Below are 18,834 nucleotides of genomic sequence, written 5' to 3'. Positions count from 1 at the left end.
ATTTCAAGTCGCAGCCACCCCTCCGCTCGACTTGTTATCGATGTTGTAAATGTCGTAGTTGCATGGCCACTCTGGCCTTCTCCTTCGTCGTCTGTCTTTTCTCTGTCGCCAGCGTAGCTCTATGTCATCGCTATCGGTAGACCACTTGTAGATTCTTCTGTATCTGTATCCTATCGAGCGGAGATGCCCCGGTGTTGTTTGTAGTTACCTATTAAAGCAGAACCGATTAACAAAAATACTTTATAACATCTATCAAATACAAATTGCCTTTGATATTCCAAAAATTTGTTTCAAATTTGTTTTTATTTGCTTCAGTTAGTATTTCGATATTTTTGTCAATCGGTTCTACTATTCGATGTTGTCCATCGGTGTCGCTTTAAATGGTTCGAATTGGTCTATCCACTATCACTGTACTTCCAGACACAACAGCCCCAACTGGTTTTCCTATATTTAACAACTTTGTTACCTAACACTCAACAAAAAATATTGTTATATCAAGTGAAAATTCTACATCACGAATAACATTAAAGACACTGCATGGTTGCTCAACTGCTTGCATGAATCGATAATTATGTAACGGCTTTTTATGTGTAGTTAAATAAACATTTTGCATTGCGATTTTTCTAAGGTAAGTATGCTTGGACACCGTTTTTGTAATATGGCACCTATTCTTTTATTATTTAAATATACTAAGTGATGATTGTATGTTTGATAAATATCTTAAATCTCGATATGTGTGATGTTATAATATTAGGTGGAAAATTCTTCTGTATTGAACACAAATCCAAATTTAAAAAAATGATTACAAAAAGATAGGGGAGTAGCATACAGTACGCGTCATGAAAGTTTAAAAAGAGTTTGCACTTCAAATGATACCTTGATAGATGATATAATAGAATCATGGCCAGATCTTAACTCTGAGTCCCGCAAATTGCTATTGCGCTGGAACCATGTCTCATTAACATCGAAATGACGTCAACCGAAATAAAAAATATACCATTAGCTCGAAACTTCAGTCTAGTGCTGATGTCACTAAAATGGCGGCCATGCGCGTTAGCAATTTGAGGGACTTATACCATGACGCGAGCTGTATCATGACGTAATGTAGTGTAGCCGAGATTCCACTATACAAAAACATTTCAGGGGAGCAGGATGACCGGGTGTTCACGTTGGCAGAGCAAATAATCGCTGCCATGCCAGAAAGGATAAAGGTAATTTTTGAATCAATAATTGTGTAAATTCAAGCTTCGGTTTTTACAAATATCTACAACTTGGTGAATTATAGGCTTCTAGGCAAGCGCGCTCTATTTATGACTGTTTCTTCATTTTCCGATGCAAATGAATGATCTGTCAAGTGCTAGTTTATTTTTTGTAAAAATATTTGATTTATTTCACCGTATTTTTCAACCTTTTAGCTATTTCTACCTTCTCTAATTAAATAATTTAATTATTGATTAAATTAGTGACTATATTTTGGGAATTATTATTCTACTAAAGGAATTTACAAATCCAATCATGGTAAACTAGAGTATACCTCTTAAAAGGGTACCTTAAGTGAGTTAAAAAGTTAGACAGAAAAACAGGGCATTATAGGCTATTTTTGGATTGGTTATTGGACTTTCCTCTCCTTTAAACTTGCGCGCAGACATTGGTCACACGCGCAGAGCTTACCGAGAGGTTTAATCTTTAAACTAACCTAACTACATCATTAACCTGATCAGGGCACAAAATTACTACTACAACCAATCAATTAAAATGACCTAAACGCAAAGCATTTAATAGTCGAATGAGTGTGCGAGCGAGACACAGACTGGCTTTAAAACCATAAACCACTCGTATTTATACCATCGACTCAAGATGGTGATGCAACACATCTCATGACTTCTGTCAGAGATAATTAATTATTATAAGTGCGATAACACACTCTAATCGTTTGCTATGCTTTCTTCTTCGGATCATATTTTATTCAATTCTGAAATACATTTTTAATAAAATAACTTTTATCCTTGCCGTATTGTACTTAAGCTGTATGCATGCTGTATGTTATATGCTTTTCTTAATTCCTTTGTATTTTTTAGAACGAAAGCTCGTCTCTTCTAAACGGCTGCGACTTGGACAGCGGTGCTGGCGGCAGCGAAGATACCCTGATGGTACCACTTCTGGACGACACCAGCACTTTTAGCAGCGAGTTCAGCTTCGAGTTTTGCGACAACACTTATAGGTAACATCACCTATTGATTTTCTACTGAATGGTAAAGGCTTATTTTCATAGAAAAGGATAAAAAGAAGTTATAAAAAAAATAAAAATAAAACCGACTTCCAAAACCAGATTCTGCAGCGCGTCAGGGATGTTCGCCGAGGCGCATGTAGACTGTTTTTATACTACTATGCGAAAGCGGTGCACATCCCTGTTGCGTAGAGTCCGGTCCAGCCCCAACGGCCTCCTGAAGGTGTTTTCTGACAGGATCGACTGCCAGTACTTGAATCACTGTTGTATGATTCACGTGCTGGCAAATCGATCCTGTCCTAATTTAAATAGTTATAGATTTTTTACTAACAAATAGGTTTAAGTTTCGTGTAATTACTAACACTAATATTAATAATTACTAACAATTAGGTTTAAGTTTCGTGTAATTACTAACACCAATATGATCCTTGTTGGTCGAAATAAAAACATTTTATTTTATTTTATTTATTTTTAAAACCACTACAAAGTAAAAAATAACTTTTGTTTCTACACATGTACAGTGCCCGGCAAACAACTTGAGTATTGACGCGATTGGCTGGCGAATGGCGGGTGCACGCGATTGGTTGATCAGTCAGCGCGAGTGCACGTGATACGCCTTTCTGCCAATACGCTGCTGCAGGCCCAAGTTGTTTGCCGGGTACTATATGTATGTTGAAGTCGGGCGAGCTTTATGCTTTGATTTCTAGTTTCTGTTATTATGCTCGCCCGACTTCATAGATACATACCAAAAAGGAGGTGGTTCTCAATTCGGCCCGTTTTTTTAATGTATGTGCGCCGATTTTTTCGAGGTTTCTGGACCGATTTGTAATTTTTTTTTTATCAATAGAGGATACTTCCGCGGTGATTCCATAAGAAATTCTGGATCCAACTCCTTAATCCTGATGCTGCAGGGTTACTGCCTGTCTAATTTATCAAGATTCAGGAAGTGTTCGTAGTAAATTAATATTGTAGGTAGGAGTAACGACTTCATGCTTGGACCTTCTTAACCCTGATGATGTATGAAGTTGGGCGAGCATAATAAAAGAAACTAAAAATCAAAGCGTGAAGCTCGCCCGACTTCAACATACATACACGTCGTGTAGAATCAAAAGTTATTTCAAGTATAAAATAACTTTTGATTCTACACGTGTATGTATGTTGAAGTCGGGCGAGCTTTGTAGTGGTTTTTGGAAGTAGGTTTTTAATCAGTACCCATATTATAATGAATGTGAAAGTGTCTTTGTTTGTTGGTTTGATGTTTAATTGGTTTGTTGGTTTGTTCGTTTGTTGGTTTGTTCTTCAATCACGTCTCAACGGAACAACGGATCGACGTGATATTTTGCATGACTATAGTTGACTAGTAGTAAGACCTGGAGAGTGACGTACTTTTTATCCTAGGAAATCAAAGAGAGAGATTTTTAAAAACCTAAATCCACGCATACGAAGTCGCGGGCATCAGCTAGTTTTTTATTTAATTTTTTATTCTTTACCAGATATTGCGGTGGATCCACTCCATGCTCATCAGGGTCGGTGTCACCAGGATCAGCGCTGTCTCCTCCGCCGGCGTCACCACGGAACGCTCTGCCATCCTCATCAGCAACTCTGCAGGAATTCCTGAACACTACCACACATTTCTCAAGTCTTACTCTTAATGGTTAGTAGATTCATCATCATCATGATCAACCCATCCCCGGCTCACTACAGAGCATGGTTCTCCTCTCAGTATGAGAAAGGGTCGGCCATAGTCCACCACGCTGGCAAAATGCAGATTGGCAGACTTACACACTTTCGAGAAAATTATTAAGAACTCTCAGGCATGCAGGTTTTCTCACGATTTTTCCTTCACTGTTAAAAAAAACTGCACATAATTCTGAAAAGTTAGAGGTGCGTGCCCGGGATCAAATCCTTGATCTCATAGCTAATTCCCTACCTATACCGGCTCCTCCATCCCCATACCGGTCCCAGACCAACCAGCTAACCTAGCACACCACAACCTAGTACTATAACCTCAACCAAGTGAAACCACATTAGGTTACAACAACAAGTCTAAAACCTACAGTACGACACCCCGTGTCTACTGAGAAGCGCCTCTGGTAACAGCCAAATGAATAATCAATCGTTTCGCACAGCTCGTTCGGTTTTATAGTCTCACAGTCACGACATCGGTGGGGAGGATGACGTAATCGGTCGATGAGTAGTGTTGACAACTGAAAGACGCCCTGCCGTCATATTTTTTTTACTATATAAAAGGAAAACGTGACTGACTGACTGACTGACTGACTGACTGACTGACTGACTGATCAATCAACGCACAGCTCAAACTACTGGACGGATCGGGCTGAAATTTGGCATGCAGCTAGCTATTATGATGTAGACGTCCGCTAAGAAAGGATTTTTGAAAATTCAACCCCTAGAGGATTTTTGAAAATTCAACCCCAAATTCAAGGGGGTGAAATAGATGTTTGAAATTTGTATAGTCCACGCGGACGAAGTCGCGAGCATAAGCTAGTATTTACTAAACCTCAACCCCCAGATCGTGAGCAACGCGAGCTGTACTCAGCGGCCATAACGATTCAGAAGGCGTACCGGCAGTACCGCGGCCGACAGCTGCAGCGACGCGCTGCGGCTGCTGCCATAACCATACAGAATTGCTACCGAAGATACAAACAGGTTGGTAATAAATCCAATCCATCAGCATGCATACCACTCCACTCCACTGCTAGAGGCGGGCCTTTTCAAAAATGCGTCACCACACATAGTTCTCCATACTGCGATTACGCACTAACTACACTTTCGTCATCTGAGTTCTATCCATAATCCGTGAGAATACCAGCGTTTATCTACGACATACGTCATAAGCTCCCATACAAAACAAAAACGAACGTATTTTCACGGACTTGGGTTGGATGTAGTGGGTAAGAGTGGTTATGTCCTTTGTTAGTTTTAAGTGTAACACTTAAAACTAACAAAGGGCGTGGATTTTACGTATTTTGGAAGACCGTCTCTTTAATTGTAGATGCGTGGATGACAATTTAAAGGATTTTTCTTGCAGTTGTAAAATGATTTATTGAGCGCAGACCGTTGGTTAGTTTTTAACAAAAAGAAGAAAGGAATTTTATGAAAACGTCAATCGATACAAAAAATATATAGAAAATTGCGGGTGGTTATAAAAATATTATGTTGCATGAACTGACATTTGGAAAAGATAATAAATGTGTGATTTTAGATTATTAATGTTTGATTCCAAAATATTAAACATGAGTTATAACAGTGACTAATTTATATATATACAATAACAAAAATACTATAAAGAAACAATTAAGTGAAAGATAAAATTATGAGTCGACGAATTGGTACGCATTTGCTGCGAAGATGTTGTAGGCGCTTCAACACTAACAAAGGGCGTGGATTTTACGTATTTTGGAAGGCTGTCTCTTTAATAATCACTGAGAAACAAATTATTTTTGACATAGACAAATACCGACATGTGTGTTTACCGTGTGTGTGTGTGACTTAAAATTTTGTTGCAGTTCGCATACCTGAAGCAGATGCACGCGGCTGCAACGGTGATCCAACGTGGATACCGCATGCTGAGGGAGCGTCGTCTTGCCACTACGCCCATTAAGTAAGTTTAATAATGCTAGGTATAAAAGGTAGGATAGGTACGAACTCTGAGCACAACTAGACCTCATTCCACCGTCATTTTTCTACAAACGCACCGCGCGCCACCGTAAGGAATTTCACCCTGGGTGTCTGGTGCACTTCGACCGTCTACTGTGCCAGATCCTTCTTTCCACGCACATGCAAACTGTGGAACCAACTCCCATCGGCGGTGTTCCCACTAGATCACAACATGGGGTTATTCAAGGGGCGGACCAACAAATTCCTAAAAGGCCGGCAACGCATCGGCGGTTCCTCTGGTGCTGCAAATGTTCATGGGCGGCGGTAATCACTTAACATCAGGTTACCCGCCTGCTCGTTTGCTCGCTATCTCTATTTAAAAAAAAAAACTAAATTTTAGAGTATTCGCATCCTCTTCTTACTAATGTGATATGAAAAGGACAGACACAGATTTAATATAGAACTGTCAAACCTCATGACTTTAGCCTATGTTTTAACTAGCGTGCACTAAATGTTGAGTCTTTAAATGTAAAATTCATATTCTTTCCTTTTTTAGAAATACTAAAAAGAAAAAGATGCAGATACTATAAATTTAGTTGTAAAAGACAACAGAATCGGTGCCATAGTCCGTACAAAATGACTTCTCACGCGTAGTGTAACCAGAACGCTAGCAAAAACTTAGCGTTATTGTTTACTACCTAAACACAATCTAATACCAATCACCATTTGCCTCATTTTTTAGTTTTAGTGATTCAGTATTTTTAAAGCCCGCAATGTATAACATGCAAACTCGGGTCAATGTTCCGCCTACGACGCGGCATTGACTCTCCAAGTGAACTACTTACGGAACGTTCGTTGACCTCTAGCGTCAGTCAGATGTTTTATTTGCAATTTATCGTGAAATTTTACAGAATAAAAATATAGGATTTTTTTATATATCGCGTTTTTTGTTATGGTATCATATCACTGATCATCGGTACTATCACTTGTCTTCATTTTTGCCAGAGTTCTGGTTACACCTTGTATAATGATGATTTTGCAATTGATTAAACCCTTGAACTAAACCATGTTGCCAAAATGTGTTGAAACTAAAATAAAACCACTTTTTGTACAGACGGACATATTCCCAAAGACGTCAAAATCAGGCAGCGAGAAAAATTCAACAATTCATGAGGCAGTCCAAGATTAAGTAAGTAACTATTTATAATAATTAACAAAAAAATGCGCATCGAATCCTTATTTCTCAAGTCAGTTAATATAAATACAAATAAATACCTACTGGCATTATGATCACAATGTATTTTCTGAGTCTTTGTTAAAATGAAGTCAATAATAGCGATGAATAAATCATTTTATTGTGTCCAAAGATCTCTATGTTCAATGATTGTGTCCCTTATAATCCCTGTTTATTGAAAATTTCATATCATCTGAAAATCCTGGCATTCATCCCAAATCCTTTGAATGGTTATAAATTGTTTACCCAGAAACTATTTAGTGTGTTCTGCTGCATTATTTAACTTTATTATAGCAACAAATATACTGACTGTGAATCCTGGTTTTGCAGGATATTTCCAAGTTTTTTGTGTTGTTCAGTGTTGTGGTACTTTTGCCACTTTTGGCATTGATTTTCAACAATAAGGCCATTTTGCACCAGAACGCCTGTTAAGCTCTAAATACACGCAGCGACATTATTTGCACTGACGCAGAGCTGGGTGGAGTGGAGTGGAGCGGCCCGTGAATTGTCCAATCAAAGTGCTCAAAATCCCCACTCCACATCAGTGGAAACTGTGTGATCGGTCAATTCATGTTCCACTCCACTCCACCCCGCTCCACGTCAGTGGAAACGCACCCTTATTTTCTTGCCAAAAAGTGACAGCATTACAAAACTTAACTAAATCAGTTTAATGCCGGGTATTACTAAAGGTATTTGCTTGACTGAAATGGCTCGTGATTCATAGGGAAAGTCGCGGGTTGTAGGAGGAGTGCCCTTCCGAGTTCCGCAACGTGCGCTCTACCTTACGAGCCGTCTCAGTGAAACGGTATAGGTATAACCCGTCGGAAATATCTGTAATAACGTTAATGACGTTATGCAACGTGCTTGCGTTGGCAACGGTACTGGCAATGGTACTGGTAAAACGTAGTACCTAATTATGTACTCTTTGGGTACTGGATAGGCGAAAATGGACGAGCTGCGGTGAAGCGTGAGAGGAAGCGCATTCCAGCGAGGTGCTCAGATATTTCCGACGGGTTGTTCATATAAAAACTTATTTTTTATCTTTTGTCCTACTTTTTTCAACTTGCACATGGTAATGCTACTTAAAGGTTGAAATCCTGAAAGACGAGGGGTGAAACAGAACATACAAAATATATAGCTTTTGCGTTTCATAATATTACAACCTTTATATTTAAGCTTAGAGATTACGAAATCTAAAACTGCTACACGCACGGATAGCAACGACTCCATAAAACAAAATAAAAAGAAGATAAAAAAAAGAAAACGAAAAAAAGAGTGCGTATTGAAACTGACTGCACTATCTACCTAAGCACCTAAGTATGAGACTAAACATTACAAGCTCTTTGTTTTGTGTTGTTTCGGATTGACTATGCTGCGTAGGCCGCTACAGCGTCACCGGGGAGGGTGGCGAGCGTGAAGCTCCGCCTATCGGTGAGCCCTAGGGCTCGAGCCTCGAAGAAATAATTTGAGGTCGGGGGGCAACCCTCCTAAGGGCGCCTCTTCCGGTCGGAAAAATTTCTACTCAAATCGACTTGTGACTATATCTTTGAAATAAGGTTTTTTGGTAATAAAATATCGGTCGGTCGGTTATAGTATAGTGATCTGGCAGGGATTAGTGGGCCCCTATCGATCGTGGGCCCTGGGCACGTGCCCAGAGTGCCCAGTAGGAAAGAGGGCCCTGACGACTAGTGCGGTAGGTACTACATAGATGTCGCTGACTGAAATTATGTACCGTAGTAACGATGGCCACAATCCCCTCCAAAAGTTTAAACCAAAACTTTTTTCAAAATTATTAATGCTGACTTTTTATTTATTTATTGATTGATTGTATTTTAATCTTTTCATGCAACTAGTACTTGGGAGGAATTTACAACGAACGTAAGTTATTAGAAAACAAAAATTGGCTAAACAAAAATATATGATTTGCTTTTTATTGTTTGTTAATTATTTTAATTATAATACTTTTTATGAACGTTATGGTAGTACTTTTTTGATAGACTCTAATAATTAAATAACGCTCTAGTTTTAGATTATTATGGTGCAATTATTTAGTGTAAATCTTATGAGCAAAAATTTAGTTATAGTAACTAGCTGCCCCGGAGAACTTCGTACCGCCTAACAGTCGATTCTTTTTCAGGCAATTTTTTAAACTTTTCTCTCCGCAAGAACCATTCTCGTACTTCAAGGAATATTATAAAAAAGAATTAGCGAAATCGGTTCAGCTGTTCTCGAGATTTGCGATCAGCAACACATTTAGCAATTCATCCATACTAATATTATAAATACGAAAGTGTGTCTGTCTGTCTGTCTGTCTGTCTGCTAGCTTTTCACGGTTCAACCGTTCAACCGATTTTGACGAAATTTGGTACAGAGATAGCTTGCATCCCGGGGAAGAACATTGGCTACTTTTTATGCCGGAAAATTGAAGAATTCCCACAGGATTTTTAAAAACCTAAATCCACGCGTACAGAGTCGCGGGCATTAGCTAGTTTTTGTATATAGAGATAGGGTCTTGGACTGTAGTAATAAAATGATATATCCTGGCTACTGCCACTTCAGCTTGCTGATCCGTCGAGCTATATCGAACACTTTGGTTTTTGTACAGATTTTATCCCTCAGAGCTTTGTTATCGTCGATATAAAAAATGACAAGACATGGTCAAAAGAACAAAATTTTTCACGGTTTTGGAACCAAATATATCAGCGCTACCTCTTAGATATCAATGAACGACCCGTTTGAAATCCAGACGTCACTGAGGTTGCATTGGTGCTAAAGCACCACTGAGTCGGTGCCATTTTGTTTGTCCAATAGCCCTGTCCATACGAAGCAATATATAAGTCAGTGCTTGTTATTAAATTTTTAGCCCTCTAATGGCACCGATTCCTTAGTCTTTCTCTTAACTAAATTTAGAGTATCTGCATCCTTTTCTTTTTAACAAAGCTAAAAAAGGAACGGAACATGACTTTCACATTTAAAGACTCTAAATTTTAGTGCACAATACAAAAAACAGTACGTTCGCGACTGTGCGCCAAAATCACGGGTTAATAACATCTAAAAATTAAATTTAAAACTGTCAATCTGTGTCTGTCCTTTTCATATTACATTAGTAAGAAGAGCATGTGAATACTCTAAAATTAGGTTGTACTCAGAATCGGTGCCATTATCGTAATAACTCAGACAAGGGTGTTATGAAATATTAACGATCTCTCATGCAAATACAATATTTTCGACATCCGCCCTCCATTATTTGTGATATGGACAGAAACGTGCGCAATGTTCATTTTATAGAATTCTTTAACCATTTCCTCTATTAAAGCTTCCACAGACGTGCTGATAAATCGTATGCTGACACATTTATCCAATAACTAAATAATTCCCGCGACTTCATCAGCGTAGACTATACAAAGTTCAAATCCGTATTGAACCCCCTTAGGGGTTGAATTTTCAAAAATCCTTTCGTAGTGGATGTCTACGTCATAATAGCTATATACATGCCAAATTTCAGCCCGATAAGTCCAGTGGTTTGAGCTGTGCGTTAATAGATCAGTCAGTCAGTCAATCAGTCAGTCATCTTTTCCTTTTATATATTTAAATAACAATTTTTTTTGGACGGATGGTCGCTCGTCAAATAGTCAGTAGCTGATACAGAAAGTGTCACCGACTAACTTGTATCTTATTGAAGAAGTCGTTTTTAGATATATTCCAACACCTAACTAATCAGTAGGTACCCTTATTATAAATGCGAAAGTGTGTTTGTTTGTCCTTCAATCACGTCGCAACGGATTGAAGTGATTTTTTGCATGTGTATAGTTAAAGACCTGGAGAACCCTTTTCATCCCGGAAAAATCAAAGAGCTTTCACGGGATTTAAAAAAAACCTAATTCTACGCGAACGAAGTCGCGGGCCAGTGAAGTATAATTTAAAATTGGCGGCAAAGTCAAGCCTACTAATCGACCAGCCAAATTATACGGTAAATTGTCCCAACCCAATTTGGGGTTTGAAGTTGGCATGTCTGTAGATACTCTAACCTAGAATATGACTTTCGGCGAAAATATCACGTTTCGCCCTTTGATGTGTGGTAGCACACGTACGCTGTAAGTTAAGCGAAATATGTGGCATCCTTCGAAATTACCTATTCTGTATGCTACAGGCGATAGGTATCGCACGATTTTCGTGAATATTTTTTTTTCGCTTCATGAAATATTAATTTTTATACGAGATATTTAAGACCGAAGGAAGGTGTATTGCCTGCCTTTCAGAAGCGCTTTATCAAACCTACCTAAATACAATGAATTCTTTTGAAAGGAATTCTTATTAATACACCTAAATACATTGAGAATTGATCTAACTGAAACATTATGTCTTAAACAAAGTCAAAAACACCTTGTTTAAAAGTTCATGTTTGTCCGTGTCAGCCAGCGCTCCAAGCGGAAACGTTGCGAAATTAAAATCAGTGGTACTGCTACTGAATTTGTACTTCAAGTCAAGGAAGTTATTAAGGTCCATTTCACTTACAATTATTGAATTTCGACTCTTGAATTCTGTCAACGTCGGGGAGACATAAAATTTCATACTAAACATAACGCTCACTTCACTTTAACAACTCATCATCAGCATCATTATTAACCGATAGACGCTCACTGCTGGACATAGGTCTCTTGTAAAGACTTCCATATGCCGCCATGCAGCGGCTCCTTGCGATTCATTTTATGTCGCCTGTCCTCCTAGTGGGAGGTCTTCCAACGCTACGCTTAACAACTCGACACTCAACTAATGTGTCGTGTTTTCTCGTATACAGGTTACAGAGAGAACGAGCCGCAAGCGGGAAGGTGGCCCGGCTCTCCCCGGGTGTCCGCCGAAGCTCGTTGCAGCCCACCACCAGTACACCACCCACGCCTAATCGGTATAGTCCATTTTTCTTTAGTTTTTTTTAAAGAATATTAGCCATGTTCCTTCACTAACATTCCCCTTTCCTCTCCTATTAAGCGTGAAGCTTGTGCTAGGAGTAAGTACGACAATAGTGCAACGGGTGGGGTTTGAACCGGCGACCTTTCGAATTCAGTCCGCACCTTTAACCGTTGAGCTATAGTTGAGGCTATAAAAGCATGCTTAGATGATATACAATCGCAGAAACCTTCTCGGAGAAACGCGTAAGCCAGGCAATTTGACTTGCGCTTTAGACCTTCTGGATTTAGGATTTCACTGGTATCAGGATTTCCATTGTCAGTTCGCAGTAACATGGGCGTATGGACGGCATATAGTACTTCTCTTATGCATTTCAGCAAGAAGCTACAGTCGAAAGTGATGGCCTACCTTTCCTGTACCTTTAGAAGGTGATAGCAGATTTGTAGAGCTTTATCCCTGTCCTGACAAAACGTCATATAGGTATGAGTGACAGAGACAACGCTCTACAAAGCCGAAATGTAATTGTAAATTCAGATGTACATCACTTTCGGCCGCGTACTGTACATGTTTATCTTTTAAGTAAATTAAGGAAACTACAGTATAGTAAGAACAAGACAAATCTCCGACAATACCCGACTTTCTTGTCACAATTTTCTAGGCAGTCCAGTATTTTTAGGAGAGATTTAAAGATCAGCTTACACCCAATAGAATTTCTTGAGTGGCTAAGAATACACCAGCTTAGAACACCTGCTATTCAGCGCATCTGGGGAAATGTTTCCTTGAGCGGAAACACCTACAAATCTCCTAAAATACCCGACTTCCTTGTCACAATTCTCTAGGATGTCGGGTATTTTTAAGAGAGTTTAAAAGATCAGCTTATACCCAATATAATTTCTTAAGTAGCCATATTGAGAGGTTCCAAGAACTCCTAAGAATACACCAGCTTAGCAACACCAGCTATTCAGTCAGTGTATCTGGGGAAATGTTTCCTTCAGCTGATGCATCTCGCTGTGAGGTCAAACCTACTGTGGCATGAGCTACCATGTTCCTGGGGCATAGAACTGTAGAAGAAAATTCATAATACCAAGTACTTACTATTTCTACCGGAAATTGAGTGCTTGATGATGCTGGATTAATGATGATCAAGATTTGTGCAGGTTAATCTGGATGATAATCTTTTCCTAATTGCTCAAATTCTGGTTGATTTTCTTTTGTCCCTTCTATTGGAAAAACTTTCAAACCAATGGGTATTTCTATCTCAGCCGAAGTATTCACTAGTAATAAAACTTGCAAATGTCAGCGCTGACAAGCCACTTGCACTGTGAAAACACATGCAGACAGTTAATTTCAGCATGTTTTATCAGAATTCTGCAAGTTTTTGTTATATTAAGTGGACTATCTGTTAAAGAAAAATGGTCGTAAAATAAAAATTTGTTCCAGAATCATTGACTACTTAGCACCTGAATCACCGATGGACGCAGATGACGACCTTCTTCTCGAGCTTCTGTTTAAAATGTGACCTGACCCTGAACATCAATTTCACACACACAACATTCCACTAAAAATGCTTTCCAGCAACTTCGTATTTCGGTAACATAGTCATTTTAGTCAAAAGTTTTGTAAAATTACAAAGCATCCAGCGAGTTCCAAAAATTATTGTTTACATCTTATGCATTATTTATAAGTATACAATAACTGCCAGAGTCAGGAATTAATTTGGTTTTTGGGCTTCACTAAAACTTTTAACATCGTTACCTGATTGCGTTAAAATAGAAACTTAAGAACCATCGGTTTAATGTTTAAACACATGACTGCCTTCATTTAGTCATTTAAAATCTACTATCACTACCCTAAATCTACTATACTTAAACACGATTTTCAAACAGGTTAAACGGAGTTGTGACATAACTCGGCCTTGAATTGTAGAATTATCTCTATTATTTTTACAGTGCCCTCGTATTTCCCGTAGGGTTTTCGAACCGTTTCGATTTCCTATGTAATATTTTTCATAAAATCCTTGCATGTTTGATTATAACATCTCGTATATTCATTCGATCTTCTTAGAAACGTCTTCTTCATGTTTGGCCTTAATTTCGTATTTGCGTTTAACTCTTCAGGTCATAGACAGGGTTATATTTAGTATAAATTTTATCGTATTTGTATTATATTTTCATAACGTATTTTTGAGAAATTTGTTTAGGGTGTTTATTGGAATCATATTTTTGAAAAACTCTAAATTGAATGTAAAGTAATTTTCTTAGATCATCTTTAATATTGGCAACATTAAAATTTTGATCTTCATTGACGGCACTACGAGTAATAAAAGTACTGTTTTGTGCATTTACTAAAAATTTGGAAAAAGATATTGTTTAAGTTAACCCGCTTTCGATGCAAGGTTTTAAGATTGAGCAGATCTTGAATTTCTTAGCTCTACTAATAATTTTCACGGTGGAATTAAAAGTAAGTAGGTTAAGTACAAATTCAAATTATTAAAAAGCCACTGTTCTTATAAAGTAGATGCACCTAGCGTATAATTCAATAAACCCGACGAGCTGTGAGTATTTTGAGATTTTATCGTATTTAAGAAAAAATACTTAGTTTTACTATTGGTCTAAACTAAAGTTTACCATTATAGGTTTCATTCCAGCCTAAATAGGTTAATTATTCTAGTCTATGCAATGAAACGTTTAGACGGTTGACAAGCAAACTATTGATTCTGATCATTCCTCTAGTCTTTACATCGGAATATTGTGACATCTGTATTTTCTTTGTACCGTCTGTTTCTTCTTCATCCTTGTTGACTTAGTTTCAAAGATTACGATATACTTATTTATTTACATCATCCATTTCCCTACCCCTAGTTCCTACTTCAATAACTATTATACTACTTAATGAATTATCGATACAACTTTAACTTAGTTCATTAGATAGATAACTTTTGGTTTCTAGATCCTCGATAAAGCTAAATGCCATACTAATCTAGCGTTCATGAAAAAATAAGGTTGTGCACCATTTAATATAGAAATAACTACCTAAATATTCCCTTTTTCTGAATTCTCTGATATTTTAACGTAGACGATATAGATACTAGATTAAGATATTAGAAGTAATCATAGCTTAACCATAAGACGACGTGCTGCCGTCAAGATATTTTCGATTCGTATTTTTATAAAGCAAAAGTTACGAATGACTATGATTGCTTTGCTTGTGCAGGGCCGTGGAAAAGATTCCTCACTTTATTTGTATACAACCAATTGTTTTTTCATCTTTATCGAATTCAAATTAAAAATCTACAGGCTTTATTTACCTTCATTTTCTGTCAGATGGATTTAATCTTTTTTAATGTTACTTTCTTCATCTTTAAGTCTTGCATCCCTTACTGGTTCTGTTATAATTTTAAAGAAGACTTGAAAGGCCCGGAGTTGTCATATGAAAAGGGATGCTTCTGTATTTTTATCATGTCCAAAATCATTTGATAGAATCGACGGATTAACGGAACTTTTGTGGTTTGAAACTCTTGCGATATCGAGACACGTATATTTAAAAGTTTGGATATGTTAACAATGCGCCAGCACTGTTAGAAGTAAATAATGAATGTAACGCGACGCAGTTCGAGAATAACCGTCCAGTTGAGGCGGCTTTTGCACCCTCTGGTGGCGTAGAGGCAAAAGTCGCATACAAGCGAAAACAACATTTACGACTTTGTCTATAGAGACGCGGTTCGCTTGCGAGGCACGGGGCACCCGAGGGCGCACGAATGCAACATGTACATTTTATATTTTTGGATTGCTAACTTTAAGATGTTATATTTATATATGTATATGTAGTGATGGCGGATACGAAACCAGTATTTCGAGATGTATTGCGCCAAAAGTTTTGATGTATTAATTTTCCAATAAAAATTCTCTCGTTTTTCGTTTTCGGATGAATAGTTCGTTTAGCTAGTGGTCATGTATATATATTTTTGGATAACGTGCACGATTGCTTTCGGAACGCCGATATACATAGAGGGAACGCCGATATACATAGAGGGAAACCTAAAAATTACGGCAAAAATATTTTTAACGGTAACGCAGAACCTCTGATAGCAATAATATTTTTGTGGTGAAAATTACTCCGACTTGTAGAAAAAGAGTATTTTATTATGCCACGCAATCGTCACAAACAGTTGAACTATAGAATGCTTTTAGTGCTACCGTAAAATGTGCTCCGATTTCATCAAAAACAATGGATAAGCATTAAGTAATTTATTAAAGACAATTTAAGCGATTAGTTCTATTGGCTCGAAGAGTAATTTAGTGCAATAATTGATTTAGGCAAATTGAAGCAATTTTCTTAGTGAGTAATTATAATATAATTTAGCAAATCATAGATAGCTATTTTTTTCTTGGTGCCATAAAAACTAATTTTAGAAAGGTTTACAGATATGCGCAGACGAGGAATAACTAGGCCGATGTTAATAGTGGTTTTAGCGTTTTGTAATAAAATAAAAATGATAATTTAAAAAACGTTCGGAGCACATCCTTATGGCACGCGATAGTGATTGACCACAGCTAAAAATATAGTGCACTAGATGTAGTACTAGTTAGAAAAATTACTACTTATATAAATGAAATAAAAAAAAGAAATCTTGAACTCTATACATAGAATTTAAATTTAAAAAATTAACTAATACTTTTTATTATTATTATATAAGAAGCTTGTTCACACATTATAAATCATATTTAGGAAGTACTGTTAAGTATAAAGAATTGAGATGGGTAAACGGGAATGGAACGATTTGAATAGTGAGACTAAGATTTGAGGTTGGAGTTTGAACTTCATAATTTTTGGGTAGGCTACTTTGTTTCATGATTTTATTGTGTTTACATAAAATATGCTCAAACTATACTGCCATTTTTAAGGGTACCTATTGCAGCTACTAATACGTCTTTTAAATTGATATTAATTTGGAATTTGAGAACAATTTACAGAAGTGGGCTACGTATTTGTTTTTAAAATATCATCTTCAAATTCATTTTGTTTTTAGTTGTTCTTCATACAGTATACCTACCTACTATTATAAGTTATCTACTTGAATATTTATGCTTATTTAATTAGAAGTTTGTGCACAATTCGAATGATTATTAAATTATTGTTACTGTCACAGATTGTTCTTTTGAAATGCCATTTATTTTCTATTTTTGGGAGATTTTAAATTTTATAAGGAGATATTTTATGTGAACACTAAAGTTATGTATTTGTAAAATTGTTTTAATTGTTTACAAGAGCTACGCCCAAGGCGTTGTTATTTTAATATTGTGATAATGTTTTGCAAGTAACTGATATGAAGCATAATATGAATGTTATATTATTTTGAGATTAGTGTAGGCATTGTCTTATGTTGACTGCTGTAGCTTTTTAAATACATCAGGTTGGTATATGTATTTACTTTTTGACTTTCATTTTTAACTTTGCTATCAAGAAATCGAAATCTTCTCGTATAAAAACTTTTCCTAAGTACTGCTATAAAAACTTTATTTTTAACAAGTACTTGTATACACAATATTTTGTATGCTTATAAAAATATCATTTGTTCATTACCTATGTATTCGCTCATCATTCATCCAATTAAGTTGAAACTTTTTACAGTTATTGTTAGAACTTGCGGGAAGGTTTCTGACAGTAGTAGTGGGAGCGTAAGTCACAGTCACACCTAGTGATTTAAAAATATAGTTCTGTCGGTAAAATTATATTTTGATTGTTTCTTCAAATTAATCTGTGTGTAGGTTCCCTGTTTTAATAAAATTAATACAATATCAACCTGATACATTGTTATTTTAGTCAAAGCCTGCCTAATTATAATATTGCATATCACTAAGATATTATGTATTTAATTAAGTTTTTTTATGTCTATCTAAAAGTTCTTGATTATTTCCTAATAAAACGCTAGAATACTTGTGTGTTGATTTATTTTTATTTTGTTACTACTATATTTTTTATTGTTTCTACAGTATTAAAATTTAATAGCCGAATAGTTTAAAGTAAATTTTTGTTTGCTTTATTTTGTAATAAGTTTTTTTTATGTTACCTGTTTTACAAGTAGGCGCAACATAAATGATAATATAGTTTTATTAGTTACTTATACCTATGAGATTTTTTAGATTTTTAGTTTTCTTAGTATAATATGTTTTAGTTTTATCATTTTTGTTTCTTATTAGATCACTTTCTGGACTTATTTTTCTAGTTAAAGTAGTAATGTTGCTTGAGACGATTTTTATATTGTAGCGTATACGTATTTGATAGCAAATTTTTATGAAGTTATTTTTTTAATATTTAAAAAGTAATTAAAAATACTTCGATTGTATGCAATTGTAATCGTTTTTTAATAATAAGTTTCTCTTTATTATAGAGAGTGTAAAAATTGTTATGTACTGCCAGTTCTGAGGTTACTAACACCAACTATTGCGAGATATAATGTTTGTAAGGTTTGTATATTGTCTTGGGACGCCATTTTGTTTCTATTTGTATATTCATCGCTATTTCGATTTTTTTTCCTAAATAACGATATAATTTGCTAAATAATGTATAATATTCTTAAGTTTGAAAATATCGAAATAGCGACGCCATATTTTATTCATAGTTTCAATTTGACTATATTATAGTCGTACACTCATTCATGTCAACCAATCAAAACAGCGTAATTGAGGTAAAATAAATAATTTAACACTGTACCCTGTTTTTTGATTGGTAACTTATGATTGTTTTTTTGTTTGAAAAATAAAAGGTATTTATTAATGAGTTTACAATAATAAAATTATCGAATATTACTGTAAATTCTATTATGTTCATATTAGGTGCATCCATA

At 36.3% G+C, this 18,834-nt stretch overlaps 1 protein-coding gene across 3 annotated transcripts in view; it reads left to right on the top strand.

Annotated features, from left to right (window-relative positions):
• Camta (Calmodulin-binding transcription activator) overlaps window positions 1-15,995 on the top strand; it is a 202,377-nt gene extending 186,382 nt beyond the window's left edge. For 2 of the 3 annotated variants that reach the window (XM_069503606.1, XM_069503604.1), the window contains 8 exons: window positions 1,144-1,211; window positions 2,079-2,221; window positions 3,721-3,881; window positions 4,761-4,897; window positions 5,758-5,852; window positions 6,963-7,037; window positions 11,881-11,985; window positions 13,428-15,995. In XM_069503606.1, the coding sequence (XP_069359707.1) occupies window positions 1,144-1,211; window positions 2,079-2,221; window positions 3,721-3,881; window positions 4,761-4,897; window positions 5,758-5,852; window positions 6,963-7,037; window positions 11,881-11,985; window positions 13,428-13,506 (863 nt within the window). In that variant the 3' untranslated portion in view covers window positions 13,507-15,995. Of the gene's footprint in view, window positions 1-1,143; window positions 1,212-2,078; window positions 2,222-3,720; window positions 3,882-4,760; window positions 4,898-5,757; window positions 5,853-6,962; window positions 7,038-8,935; window positions 8,961-11,880; window positions 11,986-13,427 lie in introns of all 3 variants that reach the window. The other variant, XM_069503603.1, reaches the window with a different exon arrangement.
• The last annotated feature ends 2,839 nt before the right edge of the window (window positions 15,996-18,834 follow it).

This window comes from Maniola hyperantus, chromosome 15 (genome assembly GCF_902806685.2).
Source record: "Maniola hyperantus chromosome 15, iAphHyp1.2, whole genome shotgun sequence".
NCBI lineage: Eukaryota > Metazoa > Arthropoda > Insecta > Lepidoptera > Nymphalidae > Maniola > Maniola hyperantus.
The sequence above is the reverse complement of the archived record's forward strand: the minus strand, read 5'-3'. Positions and strand labels throughout refer to the sequence as shown.